General features: G+C 39.8%; 1 protein-coding gene across 1 annotated transcript in view; it reads right to left on the minus strand.

Moving 5' to 3' along the window:
• Nucleotides 1-10407: 10407 nt before the first annotated feature.
• NWD2 (NACHT and WD repeat domain containing 2) overlaps nucleotides 10408-25306 on the minus strand; it is a 57413-nt gene continuing 42514 nt past the window's right edge. The window contains exons 4-7 of the mRNA XM_075709746.1: nucleotides 18796-18999; nucleotides 16867-17011; nucleotides 15972-16561; nucleotides 10408-14343 (exon numbers count right to left, since the gene is read on the minus strand). Of these exons, the coding sequence (XP_075565861.1) occupies nucleotides 10408-14343; nucleotides 15972-16561; nucleotides 16867-17011; nucleotides 18796-18999 (4875 nt within the window). The remainder of the gene's footprint in view (nucleotides 14344-15971; nucleotides 16562-16866; nucleotides 17012-18795; nucleotides 19000-25306) is intronic.

Raw genomic sequence — 25306 nt, forward strand, 5'->3', positions numbered from 1 at the left:
TATCTAATTCTCAGATAAACAGGGTCTGAAGGAGGAATTATAAGTTCCAAACAAATATTTATTACCTGGCTACATCTCATTATGTTTCAGTGGGCTGTGTGTGTTGAGTCCCCCCAACTCCAAGTCTTTTGTGAAGCGGTACCAGTGGAAGATGTAGACAATGCTGAGACCCTGTTTAACTAGTTACTATGCAAACATGGTAAAAGACCATCTCTTCCTGAAAGATGTGAAGAAAGGCTTTCCTTGGCTTTCATTCAGTAAAGCCTGAGAGCAAATACTTACTTTGAGTAAGTTTATTTCCTTGAGATCAGATACAAACAACCATGCGGTTAGAGAAGGGCCTCAGCACTCACTAATGTTTGCCTTGCACGGTGACCACTTTCAACTGGGCTCTCCAAGGAAGCCACAGTTCTCTTCATTTGCAGGTTTTGCTCTGTCTTCCCACCAACCTAGAACTGTGCAAAAATCATCAGATTGATGATTTTCAGTATTAGCCTTAAATCTGGGACAAGTTTCATGAGATTTGCAAGCCTTTTGGAAGATCTGGATTGGCTTTTGACCAATGCTTGGCTTAGCTCTGATTTTGGGGTAAAGAGAGAACTATTCCAAACTTCTGGTAGTGTTTTGATTTTTATGTTTGCTTGATTTCCCCCAAGAGCCGAGTGAAAAGATCTTTCTTGGGTTTCAAATAATCTCAGTTTCCAAGAACCTCTCTCCTTCCTTGTTTATGAGCAGGAAGTATTTGATTTGTGTGTCCTCCCCATGAAACAATACTACATTTGACTCCATATTGATGTGGCAAAGCAAGAGAATAGGTTGGATTATTCAATCAGAAAAAAAAAGTAATAATTAAAGCAGTGCAAATTCCTGTAATGAGTGTAAAATGGTGGGTATTAAAGAACATCTGAACTGCTAGAGTGCTAGACAGCAAATGCCTCATTTGTATTCCTTTCTGTAGGAAAGGAGTTACTGCTCCCTCTCGTTCAATGGCTAGTCTGTCTTTCTGGTCACAGAGTAACTTTAGTGTTTGTCCTACCTTCCACCCTACAAAGATACTTCATGTAATTGACATTCAACAGATCTAACTACTGAGCTACTAAGTGCTGGTTTACCATGACACACCCAATTTGTACAAACATTTCTTAAAAGAGAGTGGCCACGGCAGGCTGTTCCCAGCGTGTCAGGTGCAACTTTCCTCCTTGGTGAAAGCCTGTGTAGTAGGATGGTTGCTGGTTTGGGAGCTGGTGTGTTCCCCTCACTCCCATAAGATTTAAATTTAGCTTAGTAAATAAGCCCCTTATCTACAAGAGTTTCTAAATAGATTTTTGTAAATAATTTAAGTAGAGGTCAGTTGTAGTAAATTTGGAACAGTTCTTTTAAAGTGTAGTGGCTTTTGTTACATTCCTACCAGCACAGTTTGATAAAAAATGTTTTGATGTCTCGGGCTGAACATACTAGGCCATACTAGGGTCTTGGTCCTCCCCAACATTAGACCTACAATGTTTTGAGATGGTCGCCCTGAAAGTGAATGACAATTTTTTGAAGTGCTACTGTAAACTTGTTTGGGATCAAATTTTCTCAAATTTATTTTAAGTACTGGTAATGATAAAGCACTTTCTTTTTTCAAAGAAAGTTGAGAGCTTATCTGAAGCAAGGTGCTGTAGGTATTATTCTCCACTTCTTTTTAGTATCCCCTAGCATTATGTGGGAAGAAGAAAAAGAGATGGATTTTATAGAATAAACTGAGCAAAAAATTCATTCCTTGCAATCACCACCCAACCATTGTAGGAATAAAACAATAAACACTGCTTTCTGCTTTTGTGCAGTGAGGGATCCCCAGGGGGTAGAAATCTTATGATGCACTAGAGATACTTTAGTAAATATAGATTCTGTAGCTCTGTAGAATATAGTCTCTAACTAAATTCCTATAAAGGGACTAAAATGCGGATATTTGGAACACTGCTGGAAAATATTTACAGTTTAAAGAAAAAACTGTGATGAGAAAAAGATCTTAGTGATAAAAATGCTAATACTGTACCCTGGAAAAATCCTTCAGCACACGTAAAAAAAACAAATTGCAATAGTGCCAGCAATTGTCAGTGAAACTTTATCTCTCTGTGTGAAAATGGATATGCTTTAACGTCATTTAAATTCTCGATTAACTGGGTTTTAACTGACTTTCCTCCTACTCCCTATTTTGTAAAATTTTTTCCTTTTATGGAGCACTGAAATACTCTCCCCATCTGCCTTTCATTTGCTTTTGTAAGATTTTTTTTTTTTTTTTTTGAATGCACCAAATTCTAGGAGGGGAAATCAGAAATCGTGCAAGTTCAGTGAGGAAGCCACATCCGTTAAAATACACTTTGACTGAAGTGATTGAAACAATGTGCAATTCATAGTATAAGTAAAGTCAGAAGAGTTCTAAATCCCTGCATTTCAGACATCAAAGACACATTAACTCCCCCTTCGTGCCACATACTCGAACACAAATGTTTCAATAACTAAGAAATCTTTAAAAATATTACTTTTTAAATAGATTTGGTTTAAAAAGATTGTTTTGTTTGGATTTCTGCTGAGCCAACTGTGTTTCTGAGTATAAAAACAATATTGACTCTACAACAGGTGGAACAAGTGAAATCAGATATTTTCAGGATAAAACTATTAGACTATTTTGAAAGCTAAAACCGAAAGAGTGCAAAATATGCCCGTAAACAGTTTCTCCTGAAAGTACAACGTTACAAGTTTAAAGGAAGAAGAACTTTTCCTACCTGTAGCTTCTGTGTGGATCAGGAACTGTGGCTTTTTTCTGATTACAATCTTCCATGGCTTAGTTTGGCTTCTGCATTTGAACGTTAAATATATAAGAATGCCTTGTTTAGCTTGGGAGTTTGCATGACCTCTTAATGAGACACTGTAGTTAGTGTCATTGGGTATTAAGGCATCATGTGACTGTAGATGAAAATAAAATCCTTTAAAGTTTGCATTTAATACTTCCTAGAATCTGTAACCCTTTACCTGCAAGCTGGATGAAAACCTGATAGAGCTCACTGTTTTCTGGTCAGGCTTAGAAAAAGGAGAAGAGGAAGAACACATGCCAAATAATTTCTTTCCCTCCAGGACAGTTGCTTACAACGACCACAACAAAGTCTGAGCCCGTCAGTGTATGAATGATGTCATTTACATGTTCTTAAAATTAAATCTCCCTATGTCACAAATGATGCTGGAAGGATTTGGCAGAAAGTTCCTCTGTTACATCAGGTAGTTTTGCCTAGCAATGGCATTTAATCCCCACTGTTTTGGGTGACGGTCTGTGGAGGAACTCTGCTCTAAGGTATATTTGCAGGCATTGCATCACATTTACCTGTGAAAATTGCTGACTTCCCTGGAATCATTTTGGTTTGGGTGTGGTGTTTCCAAAAGCGGTAGGAAAGATTTTCTGCTGCCACAATCCAGTTAGGAGAGTGTTGCCTGTGCAGGAGGAGAGATTTAACTTAGGCAATAGCTGCAAGCAGCTGGGTCAGGTGTTTCCCAGGTGTAATCTTTAACGTATATCATTGTACCTGGAAACTGTTAAAAAAAAAAAAAACAAAAAACAAAAAACAAAAACAACCCAAAACAAAAAAGCCCCAACCAGACCCACCTCCTGGAAAGAACTGGCACTAACATTGCGTTGTCTAACTGCATATGTCACAGCCGGGGGTCCAAAGCAGTGCTGACAGAGCCTACTCGGTAGTACTTTTGAAATGTTCTACTAAACCCTTTTGTTTGTTTGTTTGTTTGTTTGTGGTGTTAAGCCTCATGGAAGCAGTTGTATGAAGTTCAGCTGCTGTACGAGTAGGTGCTGTTCTCACCCTGAGGAATGGTGGACTGGGGGTGGCCTCCCTGCCTGGCGGGGGGTTGTATCCTTGCCTTCCCCGCGTAAGGGGTGTGCCAGAATCCCGCTGGCCACTCTCATGCAAAGCAAAAATTCTCCCAGAACCCCGCTTGAGCAGCGGGCTGGGTTTGCCCAGTGGTGCTTGCCCTCGCTGGGGCTGCAGCGAGCTCCGGGTGAGAGCCGAGACCATCGCGCTCCTTTCGGCCGTGGGCTGGGAGCCCGCGGGTGCCCGTGCCGGGCCGCGGGGACTCCGCTGCGCCACCTCGCCCCAGCCTCCCTCTGCGGAGCCGCGCACCCGAGGCTGAAGGATCGGGTGCCAGCAAACAAATGAGTAAAAGCTGCTTTGGGTGTGCTTATTTTAAGCAGTGAGCTATGTCGTAATGTAAAGGCCAAATATCATTTACAGTCTGTGAGCTAGTGAACTGCAAAGCTCTGCAACAGCTCTTTGGCAGATTTTTCTTTTTTTGTATTCCTGCAAGCTTTTAGCGTTAGCTGAAAATACATTTCGAGAGCCAGGAAATGTCTTATTATAAAACCCTCACTAAACTCTCCCAGAGGCTCTGTGGTCAGTAAGTAAAGTATGGCCAAGGTGTTAGAGGAGGTGGGGAAGGCGGGAGATGCAAACAGCTAGGGGCTGCCTCTGCAGCGTGGAGCGTGATGCCGTGCACGGGTCCGTGCACAGCCTGTGCTGTGTACCCGGCTTACAGCCCTGCCAAGCTGGAGCTGGCCCCCGTGGGCCAGCTCTGCGCCCGGTGGTGTTTTGCCATTACCCTCATGGTGGTCGGGCTAATGAGCTGGGCTAATAGGCTGAGAAATGTCCCAGTCGAAGAGCTGTGCTGTTGGCCAAGAGGTCACTGGAAGTGACCTTGGGGAGGCTGCCTCCTGCTTTCTCCTGGTACTTGGCCTCCGCATTGGACCCTTTTCAGGGCTACTGTATTTTTGGCATTCCAGAGACTATTCATTCTTGTGGTTTCTCGAACCCACACCCAGTGTTTCTGCAGCAGTAGAGAAGTCCTGCCCCAGCCCCTGCAGTCCCAAGCATGCTGTGCTCCTATAGTACTGTTTCTGAAACCTAATGTTTTCTATGAATATATGCAAACTGCTGGGATCTTTTCAGGCTGATAGTTTGGTCAGATTTTCACAGATGTGTCCTGCGTGAAATGATCACCTGTCTCACCAACCCGTAGTGCTTGTTCAGAAACACAGGTGTGACAACATTTTTTTCAAAGGAAAAGTAGTTGAGACATTCAGCCTGCAGAAATCCTCTTTTTCCTCTAATCTCATTCTTGTACCTTAGTCAGCTGTTTTGGCTGAGGTTTTCTGGAGAACGTTCCTGCTGAGATAGAAGTCTGCCTTGAAAAGTTACAGCCCAAAAGGTTAACCTTTGTAACTTCAGATACCATCGTCAACATGATCTTACAGTGGGAAGTGCCAGGCAGTTTACTAATAGGCAATGGAATAATGGAGACAAACAGCAGCAAACTATCCTGTTGCTTTTTGGATGTTCTGTTTTCATCTATGTTACAGTATGTCTGGATTTTTGCTTCATCTCTCACCTTGCAAGTGTGTGTATTCCACTTTAAATATGCTGAATAGATCTATTTTAGTCTAGAAGCTTTCTCACATGCACCGAAATGCATGCGGAATCAGAGCTGTAGCATGAAAGTGGGGAGACGATTTTATTTATCTCTGTTATATGCTATGTAAAAGTAAGACCTGTGCTGGTGTGGCAGTATTGTGTGGTGAAAGCTGTGACAGGAGGAACATATGAACATGCCTTAAATCTGCTTTTGTATATTCCCTGCTGAGGCTGGAGAGGGGACTGGTGTGCTGCCAAAAGGGCAGGTGCTGCAGGTGGAGGGTGTACCATGGCTGGGAACATGTCAGGGGCTTTGCTGAGCTGGGATGGGAGCATCACCCGCCCTGGCAAGCAGGAGCAGCATGGGCCTGGGATGGTGGGGGAGCAGAGGCAGGGACAAGAGCTCACTAGGGGCAGATTTTAACAGTCACTTTGGGAACAACTTGTGATTTTAAGAGCATGTTCTGCTGGACTGGACATCTTGGAAGAACTCTCTTCTCACACTCTTCTGGTTATTGGCCTGTGTTTTCAAGTGAATTTAGCACTGCGTATCTGGTCCTCAATAGTGAAAGCCCCCTTTTCACAGAAGGATGGTGGTGCAAGCTGCCCCTTCTGGAGAAGCACATGATAAAATGCCTCATCCCGCCCTGGGAAAGATCGTGATGACTATGCCTTTAGCCTTTGACCTCCCTGTTGAAATTGAGAATTGAGACTATGATTTAGACCCACACTGAGAGCATCACTTCACATCATGTAAGTCAGCAGACTACCTCCAAAATGCAAGGAATGGTGTTCAGTGACTAGGCTGGAAAGGTAAACCATGGGAAAAAATATAGCTCATTACTCTCCCTGCAGTGACGTGGTGTTCCAGGAAGAGATATCGAGTAATGCCCTTAACAGGGTACAAGAACTTTGAAGTAGGTCATATTTATAGCATAAGTGCTTGATAATGATTCTTAATAACAATTCCTTGATAATCAAAACTATCCAAAGGCCCTAGTCCACATTTGGATGATCACATAATCAAATTTATGGTTATATAGAAAATAATGTGTGAAAAAGTAAGATGTCTTTGTTTTTATAATTAGAATAAAAATAGATTTCAGAATTCTGACCTTTTGCCATTGTAATATTTATGTTAAAACAGGTATTTTTTTTTAATCCTTAACCAAGAAAATAAAACAATGTAGATTGTCGCTAGTAGCCTAATGGTAATGACCCAAATGACCCATTTTATGATGCATCATACAGACACACATAAGAAGTTTTTGACAAAGGGCAAAATCTCAGGACTTTAAGCTGATCTGGGGCTGAAACAGTCCCCCCTGCATATGTACCCCATTTTAGTGATGGACTTTTGCTTTAAACTCTCTTTGCTAGATGGCTAAAACTTCTGTTTCCACAGGGTTATGTACAGAGCTTGAGTACGCAGCATGGAGAAGTCAGGGCTGCGGAACCACTGAAACCTGAATGCCTTCTGAATGCCTTTTCCAGGCTACATGTTAACTTACATTTTGATGGTATCAGATAATAATGTGAAAAAAGTCGAATGGCCACAGGCCTTATGAAATCAAGTCATGGGCCGTGCATTTTCCCCAGCTGTGGTGCAAAGGAAATGACTGATAAAAGTATTTTTTTCTAGTTGACCTCCGGCTTACCTTTGTCTGCCAAAGAATTTCCGGCTAATTCCCTTCTATAGCTTTCTTGCAGCTACAGCCTTTTCCTAGAATCCCCTGTGTCAGAAAATATGGACCCCATCTGAGCCTGCTTATTGATGCACCTTAGATAAAGAACAAATGAAAGGTTTCTTCTAGATATGCAAATAGTGCTCCTTAAAGTAAATTGCTCTATTCCTATGTAGGGATAGAACAGCACTTGGCATTTGGATGGCTCATTATTAGAGAAACTACTTTGTCCCTGTACCACTGCATAGACATACTTGGGGACAGATTTGTGAGGGGCTATGGAGTGCTCACTCTTGCGGTAGCAAGTGCTTGGACACTGAGCAGCCTAATGCCATTCAGAAACCTGTGTCTGCTGCTTAGGCTCAGTGTGAGGAGTCTGACCCCTGAGAAATAGATTCAGAAAGCTGGAAAGTGGAATGAGATAGTTTATCTATTAAGGTGTAGATAAACTATGAGGAGGGACAGGACTTAAACAGCATCCTTCAATGAGACTAGGAACCCAATACTTGGCTGAAGGGCTTAAGTGGATTAGGAGTCATGTTCATGTTTGTCTCATTGTTTTACAATTAAGAAACATGGTAGTACTGCCCCACTCTTGCTGTCCTTGGTTAGAACTTGAAAGACTAAGGTTCAAAGCAGGACAAGAACACCCATGCCTTTTTATATACAGCATCACCGCTGTCATGTGTCAGCCTATTGCTTTGACCAACTAGGCAAGGCCTAAAATCAGTTCCCTCTTTGACCCGAGATGAAGGGAAGACTGCTCTCACTTTTAGGCTGATCCTCTGTTTTGCTGGGGACCTATCTCCTGTCCCAAGAAGCTGTGCCACTGTGCAGAAGACCACAAAGTTCACTGAGCCAGAAAACAAGAGGAGCAAGTCTGGGTACTCTCTCAATAAGCCACTCAGCTGAGCTGGGACCAGCTGGGTTCTGGTAGTGCTTCCCACAAAGGAAGAACATTTCTGGGCTTCTGTGTTTTGCTTTGTTTTCATGTTATACTATGTTTCTATGTTTACTGCCTGAAGTTAGCCACTCTCCTGGCAGATAGGAGATGTATTTTCACTCTTCCAAGACAATGAAGGAACTAACTTTCCAACATTATGCAGGTTATGCACAAGGAGTTCAAGGCTGAAATGCCTGAGTCATGCTCAGTGTTTGAAAGAAGGTGGAAGTTGCTTAGCTTCAGGACAGGATCCTGGGAGGTGTGGATCGCACAGTCCCTTCCTGTAGCTCCAAAAGTCTGAAGGGGAGTGGGATTTCAGGCGCTCCCCTCTTTTCTGAGCTCTCTACTGGGTAGGTTACCCAAGCCTTTGTGTCTGTTGACTTGCACGCTGGCAGTATGCAATCTAGTTATAAGCGGCAGCTAAGCATGGACTTTTTTGGTGAATTTCATTGGTTTTTGAATGCTTGATTTAGTTAATGAAATAGGAAAAATACTGGAATTTTTCCTTATGAATATAGCCCTTAAAAATTATTTAATTACAGGCTAATGGGAGCTGCAAATGCCTTGTGTCCCTCTGCCAGAGTGAAATTTCCCTAAAATTAAGGGACACACACAAGTCTGTTTCCTTAGTTTATTAGTACAAACAATGCATACACAAGACTGTATATTGTTTGAAGACTGCAATAGATTTCTAATTTAACAACTCTGTAACAAAATTTAACTAAATTTGACATTTATGAAAATATAAATCTCTGATTGGGTAGGCTTTCCCAACAATACAAAGTTTACATAAAAACATTCAATATGATCTATTAGTTGCAAACAAGTTAGGAAAAATCATTCAAGTCACTTAATATACTATATTGGCTTGTACATTGAACATTCACACACTACATTAAGTTCTAGCTTAGCATTCATTTCTTGGAAATTTGTGGCATGGAGTTCTGATTTTAAAAATAAAATTGTTTAAATAATTTGAAAAAATTGGTGTGCCACAGGTGTGCCAACTTTAAGACATGTAAGGAGGGAAAAAATCTTCTTACCCTTTCAGATGTCCAGTATTTTTTTTACTTGGGCAAAATGTAATTTTTCTTCAAGCATTTGTCATTATTTCACACTTTCTGCCTTGAAACTGGTAAAACTGTACAAAAGGCTCAGAACAGTTCTAAAGCAGAAAGTGAAGCTTGTAAATACGTGCAAGTAAGAAAAAAATGTTACAAATTGGACCAATAAAGAACCTTTGGACAGCCTTTACATTTAGTGGAGTATTTCACCACATATACAAGCAGTCCCAGAGTGTTGGTCATCTGATCTGTATTTATCATGGGAAAGAACAGAAATGAGAGTAAGGCAAATGTTATCAAGATTAATACATGGCATGTCTGAAAACTTTCTATTAAGATTACTTTGGGGACACAGGAGATACTTTAGACTGTCTTACAACAAAATGGATAGCAACCTTTTAACATAAAGAAATTAATGTGTTTAACTGTTCATCTGTAACGCCCTTTCTCTTTGAAAAAAGTTTTCATTACGACCTGTACTAATACACACTGTGAAAACGCAAGAATTCCCCAAACCAAAAATAGAACCCCAAACCCTATATGCCTTTTATGACCTAGGTTTTTATCATTTTTCACAATACAGAAACCTGAAATCCCTGCATGCAATTAAAAAAAAAAAAATCTTTCAGTCCATTCCTTGAGGTGAACAAATACTTATCAGCTCACATGTTGACATGTTTGCAGCTGACTGGCACCTATTCCTTTCAACCCAATTAAAAAAAAAAAGTAGGTATTTTTTAAATGATGATGGAATGTATCAAGTGTTCCAGGTTGGCAGGTGACATCTTGCCATTGCACCATCAAGCAGAAAAACACATTTTTGCAAGTGGGTATAAAGTTGGCTGTTAGCTATAGACCCATCTAGGTGACCTGGTATATAAAATAGTGGTCTGACTCTTCTCACCGATCATGTGGAGCTTTAGTTCTAGTTAAAACAGTTTGTCAGTCCCAGATAAGATCACCTAACTTCCGTAATAGCATAACAATTTTGATAGTATTGCTAGAAATTTTTAATCAAGGCCCTGGTGAAATCCTGGACTGAACCTTGTATTCCGAAATTTAAAAAACCCTGCAGCCCATTTGCTTTATGTTTGCTTTTTTTGTTTAAATAAATGTAAGAATATTTGTCGAGGAATAAACAGCTGGTCTGCCCTCTGCTGTTTCTGTCTGTCTTCCAAGAAATGCACTGATTTTTACGTGGATTCAGAAGACAAATCTATGCATGTATACTATTATTCAGATAAGCTAGTCCAGACGGTTACTCAGTTGTCAGCAGCAAAACTGTGTCCTCTGCAATCTATGGCTGAGCACACTTTCTCATAGCAATAGTTGTGTTTTTTGGTTGGTGTTGCTTCACTCACCTCCGGCTCTGTAACTGTGATGGGGCTATCCCTTGCAAATACTTCCGTTGATTCCCTCCAAATGCAGTCTGCAGTCACTTTGAAGCTATAATTGTGACATTTTGGCCTAATCACTTGTGTTGTGTTGTTGAAAATCTGACGGCTGTTTGAAGTAGCAATTTTGATTTTCAGTGCAGCGTCGACTCGATCTACTACAGTGTAAGTACCTATACTTCCATCATCAAATCCAATAATAATATTTAAATGTCTCTGTGAGAGTGCAAGAAAAGTGGGAGTTTTATAAAGAGAACAGGCACCGATGTTTTTGCCATCTGCTAGCCTCATTACTATTAAACTAGAGACTGCACCATTGTCATCATCATCTTCACTGCGGAAACAGATGTACACAAGATAGCGGCCATCCCGAGACAGCCTCTGCCGCCAGATGACACCTGGAGCGTGAACCACACGAAGTTTTCCACTGTATAAATCAAGCACATTGATGTTCTCATCACCACGGGTTATAATTCCTAGCTTCCCATTTGGGGATATTTCAAAGTCTTCCAAATTTTTTAAGAAATTGGTAGGCAATTGTACGCGTCTGCAGATGACTTCCTCTGTTAGGCTCCAGATGTTCACAGTTTCAGTAGATGTTATAAATACTATAATATCTGGGCAGTCTGGTACCAGCTTAATATCCACAATGCTTGCACCATCATCACAGCAGAACTTCTTGGTTATACTGCCTGTCCAGAGACTCACTGCCAACACTTTATTCTTTGCCATTCCGACTACGAATGTATTTGCGGTTGTTATAAATGCATTCTGTAAGGCAACTAAAATATTGCAAACCCTATGTCCTGTAGCCAGTCGCCAAACTCTGGATGCATTTTGCTCACACAGAGAGACTACAAATTGATCGTTATGAGTAATCATTAGCTCTGAGATTTTTTGTCCATTAATGCGAAAGATATTTTCGCCACTAACAGTGTGCCATACGTACTGGCTGCATTTATCATCCGATGTAACCATTATCTCTCCAGAAGAGGTCAGCACACAGTTTTCAACGATACCTTCATGCTTGAACACGGCTTCAATAAATCCAGTGCTGAAGTTCCACTTATGGACAGAATCTGATCCATCCAATGTGTATATTAATTCACCTCTGGCTGGCAACACCAGTCTTTGGATGGGCTTGCCAGATTTGTCAATGTTGGACATAGCAGTTATGATGTCTATATCCCAAATAGAAAGGACACCACTGGTGGATAAGGATAGCAGCATGTTATGATGATTTGATTTAATTAGCCTGACTATGGTTCCTGAGATTTCCTGTAAGCTTGCCATACACTGTCCTGTATCTCTTCTCCAAACAAAAATGGCTGAGGTATTTTCCATTGAAGCAATTATACAGTTGCCATTTTTGGACAACACGGCAGATATAAAGCGCTCATTGTGTTTAGCTCTAAACTTTTCAGCCACCTTCCACACACGAGTGTCAAGAAGTTCAATGCTGACAGCCTTACAAATTAAAATTGCACTTTGGTCTTCAGAAAGCTCTATGTTGACAACTTCACTGTCTTCTCTCCTGCAGTCAAAGTCATCTGTAAGCTGGGGATTCGTGATTTCCTCTGTATTCCAAACAGAGAGGCTACCCTCGTTGTCCACCATCACCATTTCTTGGGCTGTGTCCAGAATGAGAAGGAATTTCACAAATCCACCAGAAAATTCAGAGGTCATGGTGGCCAGCTTCTCTCCGCTGCCCAAGTGAAAAATGGTCGCGGTGTTCAAATACTGTCCGCAGAATGCATAAACGCCATCTGGAGAGCACTGCACACAGGTCACTTCGTACCAGCAGTGGAAGTGATAGAGAGGCCAACCGTAAAGCAGATCTATTACAGTAACGTCTTTGCTGGCCTCCAGCCAAGCAAGCGCATGGTTGACTGATAATGTAAATCCATTTATAAAACTGGAGCCCCCCCCAATTCCACAATGTTTTGACCCCTTAATTTCCACCTCAGACAGAAGACAGGAATTTATGTTATCATATATCAGAAGAGTGTTTTTTGTTGTAGCCACTACAAGGTACTTTTCATCACTAGTAAGCTTCATCCCTAAGATAACAGATGGAGCTGTTGTAATCTGCCTTAGTAACTGGCGTGTCTCTACATCCCAAGTGCTGATGGAGCCATTTTCTAAAGCAGCAATAACTGTGCTGGGATTAAAAGTAGGCAAAATCTCAGTGACGTGCACGCAGCTGGATGACAGTGGCAGGCGCTCAGGGCTGTAAGTCACATCCATAGAGGAATGCAAAGGGACGATAGAGCAGTACTTGGGTCCATCCTTGTCACATTCTAAGAGGAGATGTCTGAGTTTGGGCAATGAACTTACTACTGGGAGAAGCCTCTGCTGCAATTCAGCGGAGAGTGAACCTGGGTATTTTACTACTTTGAACTTTATACTGCGGAGGGTACTGGCCAGAAATTTCAGCTCCTTTTCTTGTGAGTAGGTGTAAGCCAGTTCTATGTCAGAAAGTGCTTTATCAAACTGCCCTATTCTAATCATGGTGTACAGCCAGCTGAAGTTCATAATAACTCCGTACAGAAGATCATCTGTTCTTCCACATCTTGTCAAGTGATGAATAAGCTCTGTCATTTTTCTGTGATTGATAAAAAAGATATCAGGCTCTAATGGATTACACTGAAAGACCCATGGCTGATCAGGTGCCTGCCTGTCAAAAGCAGTCTGATCCATGCAGTGCTTTTCATCCTTGTTCAGGCCTCTACTGTCATGGTCAGGACAACCATTCAGATATTGGTCATTGCTGTAAAAAGGTTTTCTTCGTCCACCTGACCAAACACCAAGGAAATACTCTGCCATGACTGTGTGCATTTCCTGTAAATCTTCTTCATTGTGCAGGTACAATTTCTGGGCAATTAGTTGCAAGTGCCTATTTGCCCAAAGCAGCAGTGTTACATTTTTCACCTGTCGCTCTATCAAGTACCCCTGTAAGCCCTCTTTAAGCCTTGCAATGTATATATATGGAATTCTCAGTGGGTTACTTTCTCTGATGCTCTCACTCAGTTCATACATAACACTATTGTCAAGAGCCAAAATATCTTCCAGTTCCATTTCACTCAGGCCAGATTTGGACATAGTGATATAGCCAAGTGCTCTTGACAATAGTCTTGATCCACACTTGTTTTCCAGTGACCAAAACAACTGCTCTATGCTTTCATGGACAGTGACACAGAGGGAGGACTCATCCACATCTTTGTGAGATCTCCAGTTCCTGACCTCTCTGAAGGTTAAGTTCACAAACATAGGCAGTGTGCACTTGGAGAATGCTTCATTGACGTAGATTTGTTGCCCTGATGTTACTTTTCTTTTAACTCGCAGCAGCTGATGTTTCAGTACTTGGCTACACATCTTTCTGTCCCTTGCAGTCAATTCAATGTAGTTGTCTTCTTCATGAATAAGGCACCTCAGTTTTTGCAGGATCCCATGCTTGTTTGGCAGTGTTGACAAAATTATCCGTACTGAACGAGGAAGGTGAATGGGAAGCCACCAGAGCTTCCTACCATCATCACTATCTGTTAACTGTTCTAGGGCATCGAATATTATCACCAGTGGCCTGTGGAATGAAGACTCATTCAAGAGGTTGATGAACAAGTCCCGAAGGTCATGAATCTTTTTTGGGTAACTTTGTACGAGGCAACGGTAGTTGACTGCTAATTGTTCACAAATGCTTTGAAGTATATTCTTCAGATCTGTACTTGTTTCAGTGGATCCCAAAAATCTTATAACTACCACAGGGTCAGAATCTGGTCCCATCTCTTCTTGCAACCAGGAATAGGACTAGAATATAGAGCATAATGTAGTTAATATCTAAAGGAAGCACAGTAACAGAGTTTATAAAGAGTTATTGCCTAGATATAAACAAACATTTTTAAATGTTACTGGTTAAATGGAAATGCTTTCACAGGCAGAATTCAAGGCCGGTTTGATTTATATGCACTGAATGAAATTCATATCATATGTCATTTTTATTTAGCACAGGTGATATCCCAAAGCACTAAGACCCAGATCCACAAAAAGGCTTACATCTAAGGGGACACGAGTAAAATGTAGTCCATAAATCCCAGGGTACTCTGCAAAGTCTGTGTCTCACTTCTGAAAGTCCGTAGGTAGATTTTCTTATTAATAAACTTCCTTAGATACTAAGCAATGTCATCCTTGGCCAGGCAGACCAGCTTGCCACATAAACTTGTTTAACATTGATTCCCAGCTGAGTATAAATGCATACCCTGATGGTTTTGGAGGACAGGGATCAGAGTACAGATTGCTCTTTACTAGCAGGTTACCTTAATTTCTGGATCACAGAAGTATGCTCTGTCGTGATGTCCCTGTAACCTTTGCTCTTACATACTGCCACAAGGGGTAAAAAGTATCTCTTGCTGGTTTTTTGGTTAGCATTCTCTAAGCAAGTGAGGAATGTGGCTTTAAATCCTCTCAGTCTGCGCAGGCTAACACACTCAGTTCTTTTAGTTGCTAAGTCTTTTCACCTCACTTTAAGTTATTACAGAATATTGTAAAAGAAAAGTGTAACCAGAGTGTCTAGGTTAACTTACGTACTCAGATCTGAAACGAGATCTTGAGTTGCAAATCCCAATTCCATATACACAACTAATGTGAATCTATAGAAAGCCACATTTAGGAAAGACATGGATTTTAAACATTACTGTTCCCTTCTCCATTTCCTTCTGGCTGATACCACTGTTTCCCAGCCCACTGTGCTAAACTCTCTGAGCACCCTGCAGGGAACTCAAAAGTTGTGACTCCCAGCTGGAGATTTAGGCTTAGAGATGCCAGCTTGGTCTTTTTCTGCATCTGGTCTTGCCTTGTACAAAGCATTTCACTCATCTCCCTGTAGTGCTCAGCTCAATGACTTAAACAGCATATGTCAGATAAATGAGTACAGGTATTTTTGCAGGTTATTACAGATAGATTTGTAGCAAGTGTATCTGTAGCAAGTGTATCAGGCTAATTCCGGAATAATTTCTGATGGGAACATAAGATGGCATGACTTGGAAAGACATGTTGTATTTGTGAATAAGACTAAAAACAGCATATGATGTTTAGATGGTTCCAGATTCATAGGACCTCAGTAGAACAAGAAGGAGAGAGATCCTTCCAAAATACATGTTGTTAATTCAGAAATATATTGATTCCTATTAGGTTTTTAAGAGCTCTGATAAAGTATTTTTTGTTTGGACTAAGCACATGATACAGACATGTTACTATTGAAAGGTAAGTCTTTTTCTGAATATGTGTACAATAATATGCAGAATGTACTTTTTATTATTTTTATTTTGTATATTGAGGGCTGCTATCAGATCTACTGACAAAAGGAAGAATGAAAACTATGTTGGCCCTTACACACTAACGCTCCTAACATCACCGCATTATGTAAAGTATTTATTTACCTTCTTCGCCACTTCGGCTAATAAAAGAGTCTTCCCTGTGCATGGTCCTCCATATATGATAAGAGGGTTAATGTGTCCTATTTTGCTAGGTAGAACGTACTTGTGAACTATGTTTAATGCCTCACATCTGTATTCATAAAAAGTGGAGTACGTTTTACACAGCGATGAGTGTTGAAGAACTTCATCGTACAGCAAGTCTGTCTCGGTGTCAAAATTCTGCTGCACTGTTGCTTGGATTATATCAATCATGTCTTCATAGAACTGTTTACCAAGTCCTTCGATATAATGGTTCTCCACTTCTTGGGAGTAGCCCAGTTTCATGTCACAGTGAGTGACAGACGTGTACACTCTCAGATTGGACGATGCAACAATGGTAGGAATGAATTCATCCCTGAGCTTGATCAGTTTCTCATGGGCTTCGGGATCTCGTAGAAACTTCCCCGCTGTACGTACCACATCCATGTATTTTCCCATCTCTGGAATTTTAACAAAACGCTCAATGTTGGCAATTTTCCGAATGTAGCAAACACACTTCTTTAGGAAAGCTGGTGTTTGTTTACCCAAGGCAAAATCAAGTTCATCTTCAATAGCTGAGGATGAAAAGAGAACACAGAGTCTCTGTTATCTTTTCTTTATAAACAGTTCAAGAACATCCCCCACCCCCAACATGCAGGCTCTTAAATGATTGCATCTGTTTTCTGTAAAAAACATAAAAAGCACAGAAAAATCGCTGTTTGCTTTCCTATGGGTTTTGGTCTCAAGCAAGCACAATGAACATTTTTTTTTCTCTTCAATTATATGAGAAATGCTGACAGAAATATATTTTCATGTCTGTGGACAGGTTGATAGAAAAGATAATAAATGAATATATAGAAATAGTTAGTCTGAACTTTACCAGAGGAAAGATATCTCTTTGCTTGGCTGTGTTTCATTTTTCCTTTCTCATACAGCAATTTCACAGCAGTCTTAAAAATCTTCTTGATCTCTTCTGATATATCTTGCCATTTGTTCTCATTCATAGAGTTTGAAGAAGATTCCATCTTTTAAAAATATCCATAGTTAAACAGTAGCTGTAATACACACATCTACAGCTTCAGAAAGTAAAAGTCTAATATTCAACGTCATAAATGGTAACAAACACATACACAATAAATAAATAAGAATTCAACTTTTTATACTGCAGATAATCATAATGTATTCCAACTTAGAATTATAAAAGTTAGCTACTTTGAGTATTTTCTGGATTCCTACTGAGGAATCTAATGCAGTATATTTCAAGAATAAGACCAGTAACACCTTTATAGGAAGAGGGTTTTGAGAACCAAGCCTGAAATAATGTAATAAAGCAGTAGTAATACTGCTACAATTATCACTCCTTTAATGAGAAGTAATAATAATTTAAACTTGGATCTCAAAACTGAAAATGAGGTTCCTGGTACCTGTAATTAAGCACCTCATATTACCTACCATATTTGAAAAATAAGGGATTATATCTGACATTACTTTCGTTCATTCATTGCTATAGTAACAGTAATCTTACTGTCATCAGAGAGGGACTGTAATACAAGTTCACTAATCCTTTCGGATGGTATCTTGCAGATGCCAACGATGGAGGTTTCTCTAAGGCAGCTGGTAGTCACTGCTGTGTTACTGCAGGTGAAGTGTTTAAGGGGTCTCCAGTTTTCCTGGAGGATGTAATAGGAAAAAGAACAGCCTCCAGGATAAGCTCCCTAGCAACTCTTTCTTGACACGTTCAGAGCTGTGTATCTTTTACTACTTTCTGTAAGTTTATGAGATGTAACTCTATGTTAGCTTTAAGTTATGAACATCTTTTTACTTACTCCTGTGTATCAGTAGCTTGAGGAAAGGTACAAAGTTTTAATAACAAAACAGCCAAGGTTTATTCAAAGGGATACTGTGGGCATTAGCAAAAAAATGCAAAGTTACAAAATGTGCTTTCTCCCTTGTGATCAATACTTCAGAATTAGCCACATTATACTCACTTCAACTCATCAAATTTCTTTCTGTGTCTGTTTTCAATGTTTTTTCATGCAACAGAGAAAACATTCTGCTACATGATAAGTGAATGCATTATAATGGTTTAATTTAATTTTATCGTACAATAGACTACGCACTCAAAATGAAGGGAATACTCTGTTAAGGACTTCATTTTTTGTACACTGAAATCTGTCCTTGGGTATATAGGACATGTAGAAGGGTAGAACTGAGCCCTGGGTAATACACAGTTGTTACTGTCATCCATTAAAGATAAATGCCTGTTTTAAAAATGATAATTAACAGCGTTCAGAAATCTTCTGTTAGAATACAGTTAATAAGTTAAAAGTATGAGATCTGACTCGGGACAGCAGTAAGCACTTGTTTGACTGTTAAAGAGCTTTCTTGTATGGGCATAGAAGGGAAAATGTGTATTTCCTCTGCAAATCCTGTTCATTGAAATCTAGTGAAAGCACAGCACCAGGGCAGAAGAGCCTGAGCTCTCCCTATTCCAACATCAGGGAAGGGAAGAGAAATCTGTACAACTGTCCCACTAGTCCTAACAGGTCACGAATGACTGCAATCCACTTGCTCTAGCTGTTGTCAGAGGGCGCATCAACGCAGGAGTCATGACCTGCTGTGTTCCCTGGTGTTTTCGCAGCTGCTCCCTTCACCATGTATGGGAAAGGAGCATCGCAGCACCAGTTGCTCAGGTGTGGACAGGGCTGTAGAAGCTAATTCAGGGACAGCAGCAAGTGCCTGGCCCTGGGGACTGCCTGCCACTGTAACTGATAGAGAAGAATTTTGTAAGGAGGTGACTATGACTTACCGTATTCTGGTAGATCTTCAGCATTTCAGATTTTGGTCTGAGGTAATACGCTGGTGGCACTGCATTCTCATCCCTGCAGTACCACTCTTCTAAAATCCTTGTCTCTAGCTTGGCCTCTACAGCAGCATCAAGGATCATTTCAAATTCTGCTGACTCAACTTCCCCAGGTATTCGGATGTTCCCATACTTCTCTCCCAACAGGCCCTGTGTATTTGCAGGAAAGCAGGGATTAAATTTTTCTTTTTAGTTATGCAAAAACCCTCCTCAGGATCTGAATTTCATAAAAATCAGTGTGATAATAGTTTAATGACTTTGAAATTTCTAGGAAGGGAAACAGATACAGTGTAAGATGAATTACTGTTGAGGGTACTGTACTGAGCTGCATCCTACTATGATGACTTGGCAAAATTTGAAATAGATGCATTGTCTTTCTTAATAACTGGTAATAAAAATACAAAGGCATTCAAAAGAAGAAATTAATAAATACCCAACATACTTTCCTAGCACAGTATTGACTCATGTATTACTGATTCCCATTAGTCACAGGTTGGCATTAATCTCACATGCAAAAGCGAATGTGGAAATCCTTTTCTCTGGACTCAGGATGAGGATGCATCTCTGGATTCTTTACCTCTTGGCTTTAGTCTTAGTTTCCACAGTAATGGAACAGAAGATTTTATGTTCTGTTTGATGAAAATTCACATGATGTTATGTACAGCTCATATTGATATTATTAAAAATGTGGCTTATACCAGCAATACCAAGGATCAGTGTCACAGAACCACAAGCTGCTTTGCTGTCTCATATTCCCTTGTTGCAAAAATATTCAATGTTTTGCCCCAGTAGCTGTCCACTGAATAAACAGTGGGGCAAGGGAAAACAGTTTTGATCAAATAGAAACAGAAATTTTAGTACTTAAATGCACATATTTGGTATACAGGCAAAGGTTTGTGGGATTCATTTCTTAAACTGTGGCACAGGAGATTTTTCACCTTCAAAAGTGCGGATTAAAATATTTGTTGTGATGCTCTGAATACCTTTTATTGAATTTATTTCCATAGTTTGCTGTCCATAAATATTTTATAAAAAAAAAAAAATTGGGAAAAACTTTACAGAAGATAGAATTGCAGGACATTCCTGCATTCTTTTGACAAAATTTTTCAAATTTGTGATCATCAGCTTAATTCTGCATTCAAATCTTGGTCCACAGAAGTCAGTGAGAACTCTCACTTCCTTTAAAGGAGGATTTTTTAATTTCTTTTCTCATTTAAATGTATTCAGTAAAGATTTTGAGTTAATGAGGAGTACTTAATGTGGAGAGGAACCAACAGTATCAGCATCTTGATGAATCAGAAAAATCTCTTAGTAAAGTAATGCTAATGCAAATATAGTAGTACCCTAAAAATGTAAATTACCTTGTTTGTAAATAATAAAAATCTAAATATTCATTATTTTTAAAGCACTCATCATAATGAGAAGCTGTTTTAAACTTTTCCAGCTGTAAATAAACCCTGAAAATCAATAACTGATGATGATGAAGCTGGCTTCACTGATTATAAAAGTGTGAAGCTGCAGACCCCTTTTCTGAATCCAGTTGTGTTGGCAGGAGGTACTCAAGTGGCTCATCATGCTAGATGCAGTAGCCTCCAAGCAGAGATGTCAGAGCAGTGCACATGAACACTTCCTAACCTCTTTCAGGCAAAACCACCTCAGTTAGCTCAGACCACAGTTCACATTCTGTAAACTAACCTGGCTGATTTTTGCCTGGAGCAGATTAGGAAAAGCTCACATGAACTACTGTGCTGGCTCTGATGATGAGCAGTTGGCATCCTCCAGCAGAGGAGTAGTGACAAAGAGCTGGTGGACAGGAACAAGTCAATGTCTGTCTGCTGCTTAGAAGAAATGTAGGAATTGTGATAGTTCATATAATCCAGGTTTCAATCTCTGACAAGTCCCAGCTCCCAAGTACTTCAAGAAGCTGTTCCAATAGAGAGGCATTAGGGGAAAGATAGGTTTGCCTGGCTGCCCATTTATATCCCACAGTAGTTTCATTCAGGGTGCACATCAAGGAGTCAGGAGAAAGGAACAAACGTATTCAGTAACTAGAATTAAATAATAATGATTTTAATTAAATGATCCAGTATTTTATTATGTGAATTTATGTTTTCTGTGTGATCATACTAACTAGTAGCTCCCCTCACAGAGCGAGCTACGTTGCTCTCACATAATGAGATAACTGGGGAAAATTTCTAAGTTTTTACTGTTCTGTTCTATTCAGAGTGCTCTATAATTCTGGAATTCTGAAGCTGCAAAGGTTAAACAAAATATAATATTATTTTCCTTCTTTATTCAAGTGAGGTTAATAACTCATATCATGCTGAATTGCAAGCCTTTGCACATTCAGATTGATGTAGAAATCTCATAAATTTCCCTCAGAGGAGCTTTGCTATGCAAAGTTTGCAATTACCTTGTATAGCAATTATTACTTGAAATTCATTAGGCTACAGATTTTTGCTGAATTTAAGTCCAGTGGATTCAATAGACAGTTGCCCAAGCAAAGATCAATAGCTAGGCCTTTCATTAACAATACTAAAATGTCAACATTAAAATGTCTGGTTTTAGTGTACTGCATTTAATCAACTAGATTTGTTTTGGAATTATTCTGTGTACTTTTCTGCTTCTCTGGTACAGTTTGTGCTGTTCTCTCTTCACTGTACTATAGGTAAATAACAAAAGGCAGTAGTTTAAAATGAAAAGACCGATGTTTTTTTCTTGTATCTTATCTGTCACTGCAACAGACATTATGTAAATAATCCTGTATTAGGGATCATTCTCCTGGCTACTAGAGCAAAACACAATAAAAAGGAACTCTGACATGATCAGAATACTAGAATCACTGTGGATGACTGTATCATGAGCTTTTAAATAAAATGGAGGCCTATGCAAATACTATTTGGAAGCCTTCACATTTTTTAAAATCAAATATTAAACAGTAGAGGACATATATTTATCATGGTGTACCTTGGTGCTATAGACGGCATTGCTAATATTTTGCTGGAAGTCTAGCTTTAGTTGAGGGAAGAATAGACATACATAGAAAAGGAATCACGCAGACCAAAGAGTGTCCTCCATTTGGGATGATGGCAGTGAGCATCCATAAAGTGTAATAAACAACAAAATAAACCTTGTATCATTTTGCTTTGAGGTATCTCTCCTCTTCTTGTTTGGTTGTGGTGTATGGAAAAGTTTTAAGGTTAATCTTAAAAGATGACACATGCATAGTGCTAGGAAGAAAAGGAATGAAGACGTGTGGAGGAAAGAGAAGTCTGAGAAAATACACGTTGCACTGCAAGGTGAAAACTACGTCGAGCTTGTTATTGTTAACATTTAGTGTTTAGGAGAGCCTGAAGCTAACAGCTGTACCAAAAAAGGAACACATCAGTTGAACATCATGTAAGGATGTAAATGTGCTAAAACATTTAGTTTTAGAACTTAAAAAGTGGACCATGGCAAAAAGGAAGCTGCAGAGGCCATGCCACATATTTTTTCACTGAGAACTGCTCAGGGAACAGCAGGCAGCACGGTGCTGACCAGTCTTCTGTAACTGTGCCCACTGGACACCAGAAAACCATTGTAGGGATTGTGGTAGAAGTCCTTCATACAAGCTGCATGAGTTGGCCAGACTCAGAGGACACCTCTGAAATGTGGCTGTGTTTAACTCAGGAACGCTGCTTCACGTGGCTGGTGTGAGCAAGGACTCCGTGTTTTAGCCAAAACGTAGGCATTTCTGCAATTAAAGCAAAGTTATGGAGCAGCTGAACAGAGATTCTGAGGACACCTGTGGCACCTACTTGGTGAATATGTGCATTTAGAAAGGCAATTAAATGAGTTAGATTCTTTGATGCCCTAATACTGTAGAACTGACAAGTAAACAAAGAGAAATAGAAATAGGAACAGAACAGGGAATAAAAAGAACAGCACCGGAATGAAGGGGATTGATTACACAAGTAGGACCAGCAGATCATACATACAGTGCTGAGCAGGTCTATCACTGAGAGCAGGGCAGTCCCAGGCACTGCACTGCAGCTGTGTTCCTGCTAATGCCCCAACAGAAGTTAGCTGAGGTTCTGGTATTAGTACCTCATTCTGTGTAGCCATTTGAAAAATATGCTGGTAAAAAATTTTCTGTGGTAGAAAACTCTTCATGGAGTCATTCCTGTGCTTTCTGATAACTCCAGACTAGCCTCAGTTTACAGCCCAGTTTTACTGGCCATTTAACTACATCTTCCCGTGTTTAGACACAGAGGTGAGGCTTGGAAGTATCTCCTTCTAGCTGGTACCAGGGAATAGCCACCTCCCCTCCACTCTTTTGGTATCATTATGGTGAATTTGTATCTGGCTGTATAAGTGTAGTCTATCATGGTACCACAAAAACACTCAAACCTTTAGAGGCCTAAATGAGAAGCTCTGAATTGCCCTTTTCCTCCACGGGCTTCAGTGTCTGAAAGGCATCCATGCCAGAGGCTTGCAGCAGCCTCTGGAAATATCTGCCTCTCTCTCCATATTCCCTATACATTCAAGTAAGTGCAAATTTCTTCATAGAAAAATGAAGAAAAATGAAGCAACAGAATTGAAAGAAAATACAGTTTCTCACAATCTTCACATTGTTTCATACTAAGTCTGCAAGTAAGAATACTGTTATTTCAGACCTTTATGAAAACTACCACAGTACTCTACAGTAATAACCTAAAACTTTAATTTGTGATAACAACATGGCAGCATTTTGATGATTATTATAGGAAATTATTTTTAAAGGGAGCAGTAATGTTTACACTATGTTCAGTACCAAGAGACAGTTTTATATGCAGACTCGTGAATCAAAATCTCCCACCTGATGAGTCATTTTCCTTTAATAGTAAAACAACAAATTAAAGATTCATTAGATTGAAGGTGATTGAACTGTTTAAAGCTACCAGGCTGGCAAACATGTATAAAACCCTCAGCAACCATTTGTATCCAACAAAACCTTATAGAATTAACACAGAGCAACATCAGCAGTAGTCTTGTTAGCTTTGTTGAGCCTAAGGCTGAAGTTTCTATTAAATGAAGTTTCAGAAATTACTGTTTAGATCCAGGTGGGAAATATTTTTCCCTCTGATCTTCTTGGAGTAGAATGATATTAAAATTATAGGCACAATCACAACAGTGACCAAAAGGGGGAAACTAACCAGATTTGGATTTGATCGTGATATGATGGATTCACAGGGCATCTCATGTAATTAGTTCAGACATCATCACTAAAATGTTAAGGAACCCTAATACTATACCTTTTATTAATACATAACAAGTTGAAATTTTAGATATATTTAATTCCAACTAAGATATTTAGTGGTAATTATAATAAAAACAAGCTGTCAAATAACAGCAACTTATATTCATTACTGATTGATTTCATTAATCTGTTGTTTTTTTTTTTTTTTTTTAATTATATGTTAACATCTGCAAACCAAGTCATTGGAAAAGTCAGATTTGTAATGTTTTGTGAGGTGATTTCAGGTACTTGTCAATGTAAGAACAACATTTTTTTTTTCTGCTTTGCCAACATGGAAAGCTTCAGATTAATTGAAAATACAGTTTTGTAGCTGGTGAATGATCTGATCCAATGATCTTTTGCCGGGCTTCATGGGATCAGTCCTACCACTTTTACTTCTTGGTCTTTGTGAAGTTCCACATGTGACACTGAAGTGCATACATATGTCCTCTCTGCCTCTTCTCAGAGCAGTCCTGGATTGCCAACTTTTTGAAGAATAAGCATTCAAGAAATCATCTTTGAAGGAATTAAATCTAACCACAATTAATTTTTTAACCTAAGACACCTCTGTGTGTAGAGATCTAAGCACCTCTTAAACAATTTGGTTCTGCAAGATCCATGAAAGATTAGGAAGTATTATTGTCCCCATTTGACATAGGAAGTAGGTGCAGGGAATTGAGCCTGGGCAGGGATTCAGACCTGTGACAGGTATGCAGTGGTTAGCTATAACTGGGTAGTGGAAGTTGTTCCTAATTCTCAGCCCTGTCCTTCTTACAGAAACTGCTCATTAGTAAAGGAGGAAAGCCTTACCCACTCATGAATTAGGTCTTAAGTGACTCACATTTCAGCCTGCTAAATTAATGTCAGCTTAAACTGAGATCACTTATTCAAAGTAGAACAGCTCCATTAAGAGAAAGAGAGTATCTCACATTATTGAAGATGCAGTGAATGCTTGATGCTCTGGGCTGGAAATTGCCTGCAGGCACCCAACATCAGCATTCAGGTGCTACTGAGATGCACCAAGTGGTTCTTCAGCAGCTGCTTGATTTGTATGGACTTAAGTGCTGTTAAAATGCCTTGGGATGTTATCTTGTTCATCTGTTGTCAAGGGTTGGGAAATGCTGCTCCCACTGATGTCCCAGAGGTATCCTCCTACCTTCCTCAAGGGAACTGTGGACTGCAGTCTGGTAGAAACTCATG

This window comes from Pelecanus crispus, chromosome 4, assembly GCF_030463565.1.
Source record: "Pelecanus crispus isolate bPelCri1 chromosome 4, bPelCri1.pri, whole genome shotgun sequence".
Lineage (NCBI taxonomy): Eukaryota > Metazoa > Chordata > Aves > Pelecaniformes > Pelecanidae > Pelecanus > Pelecanus crispus.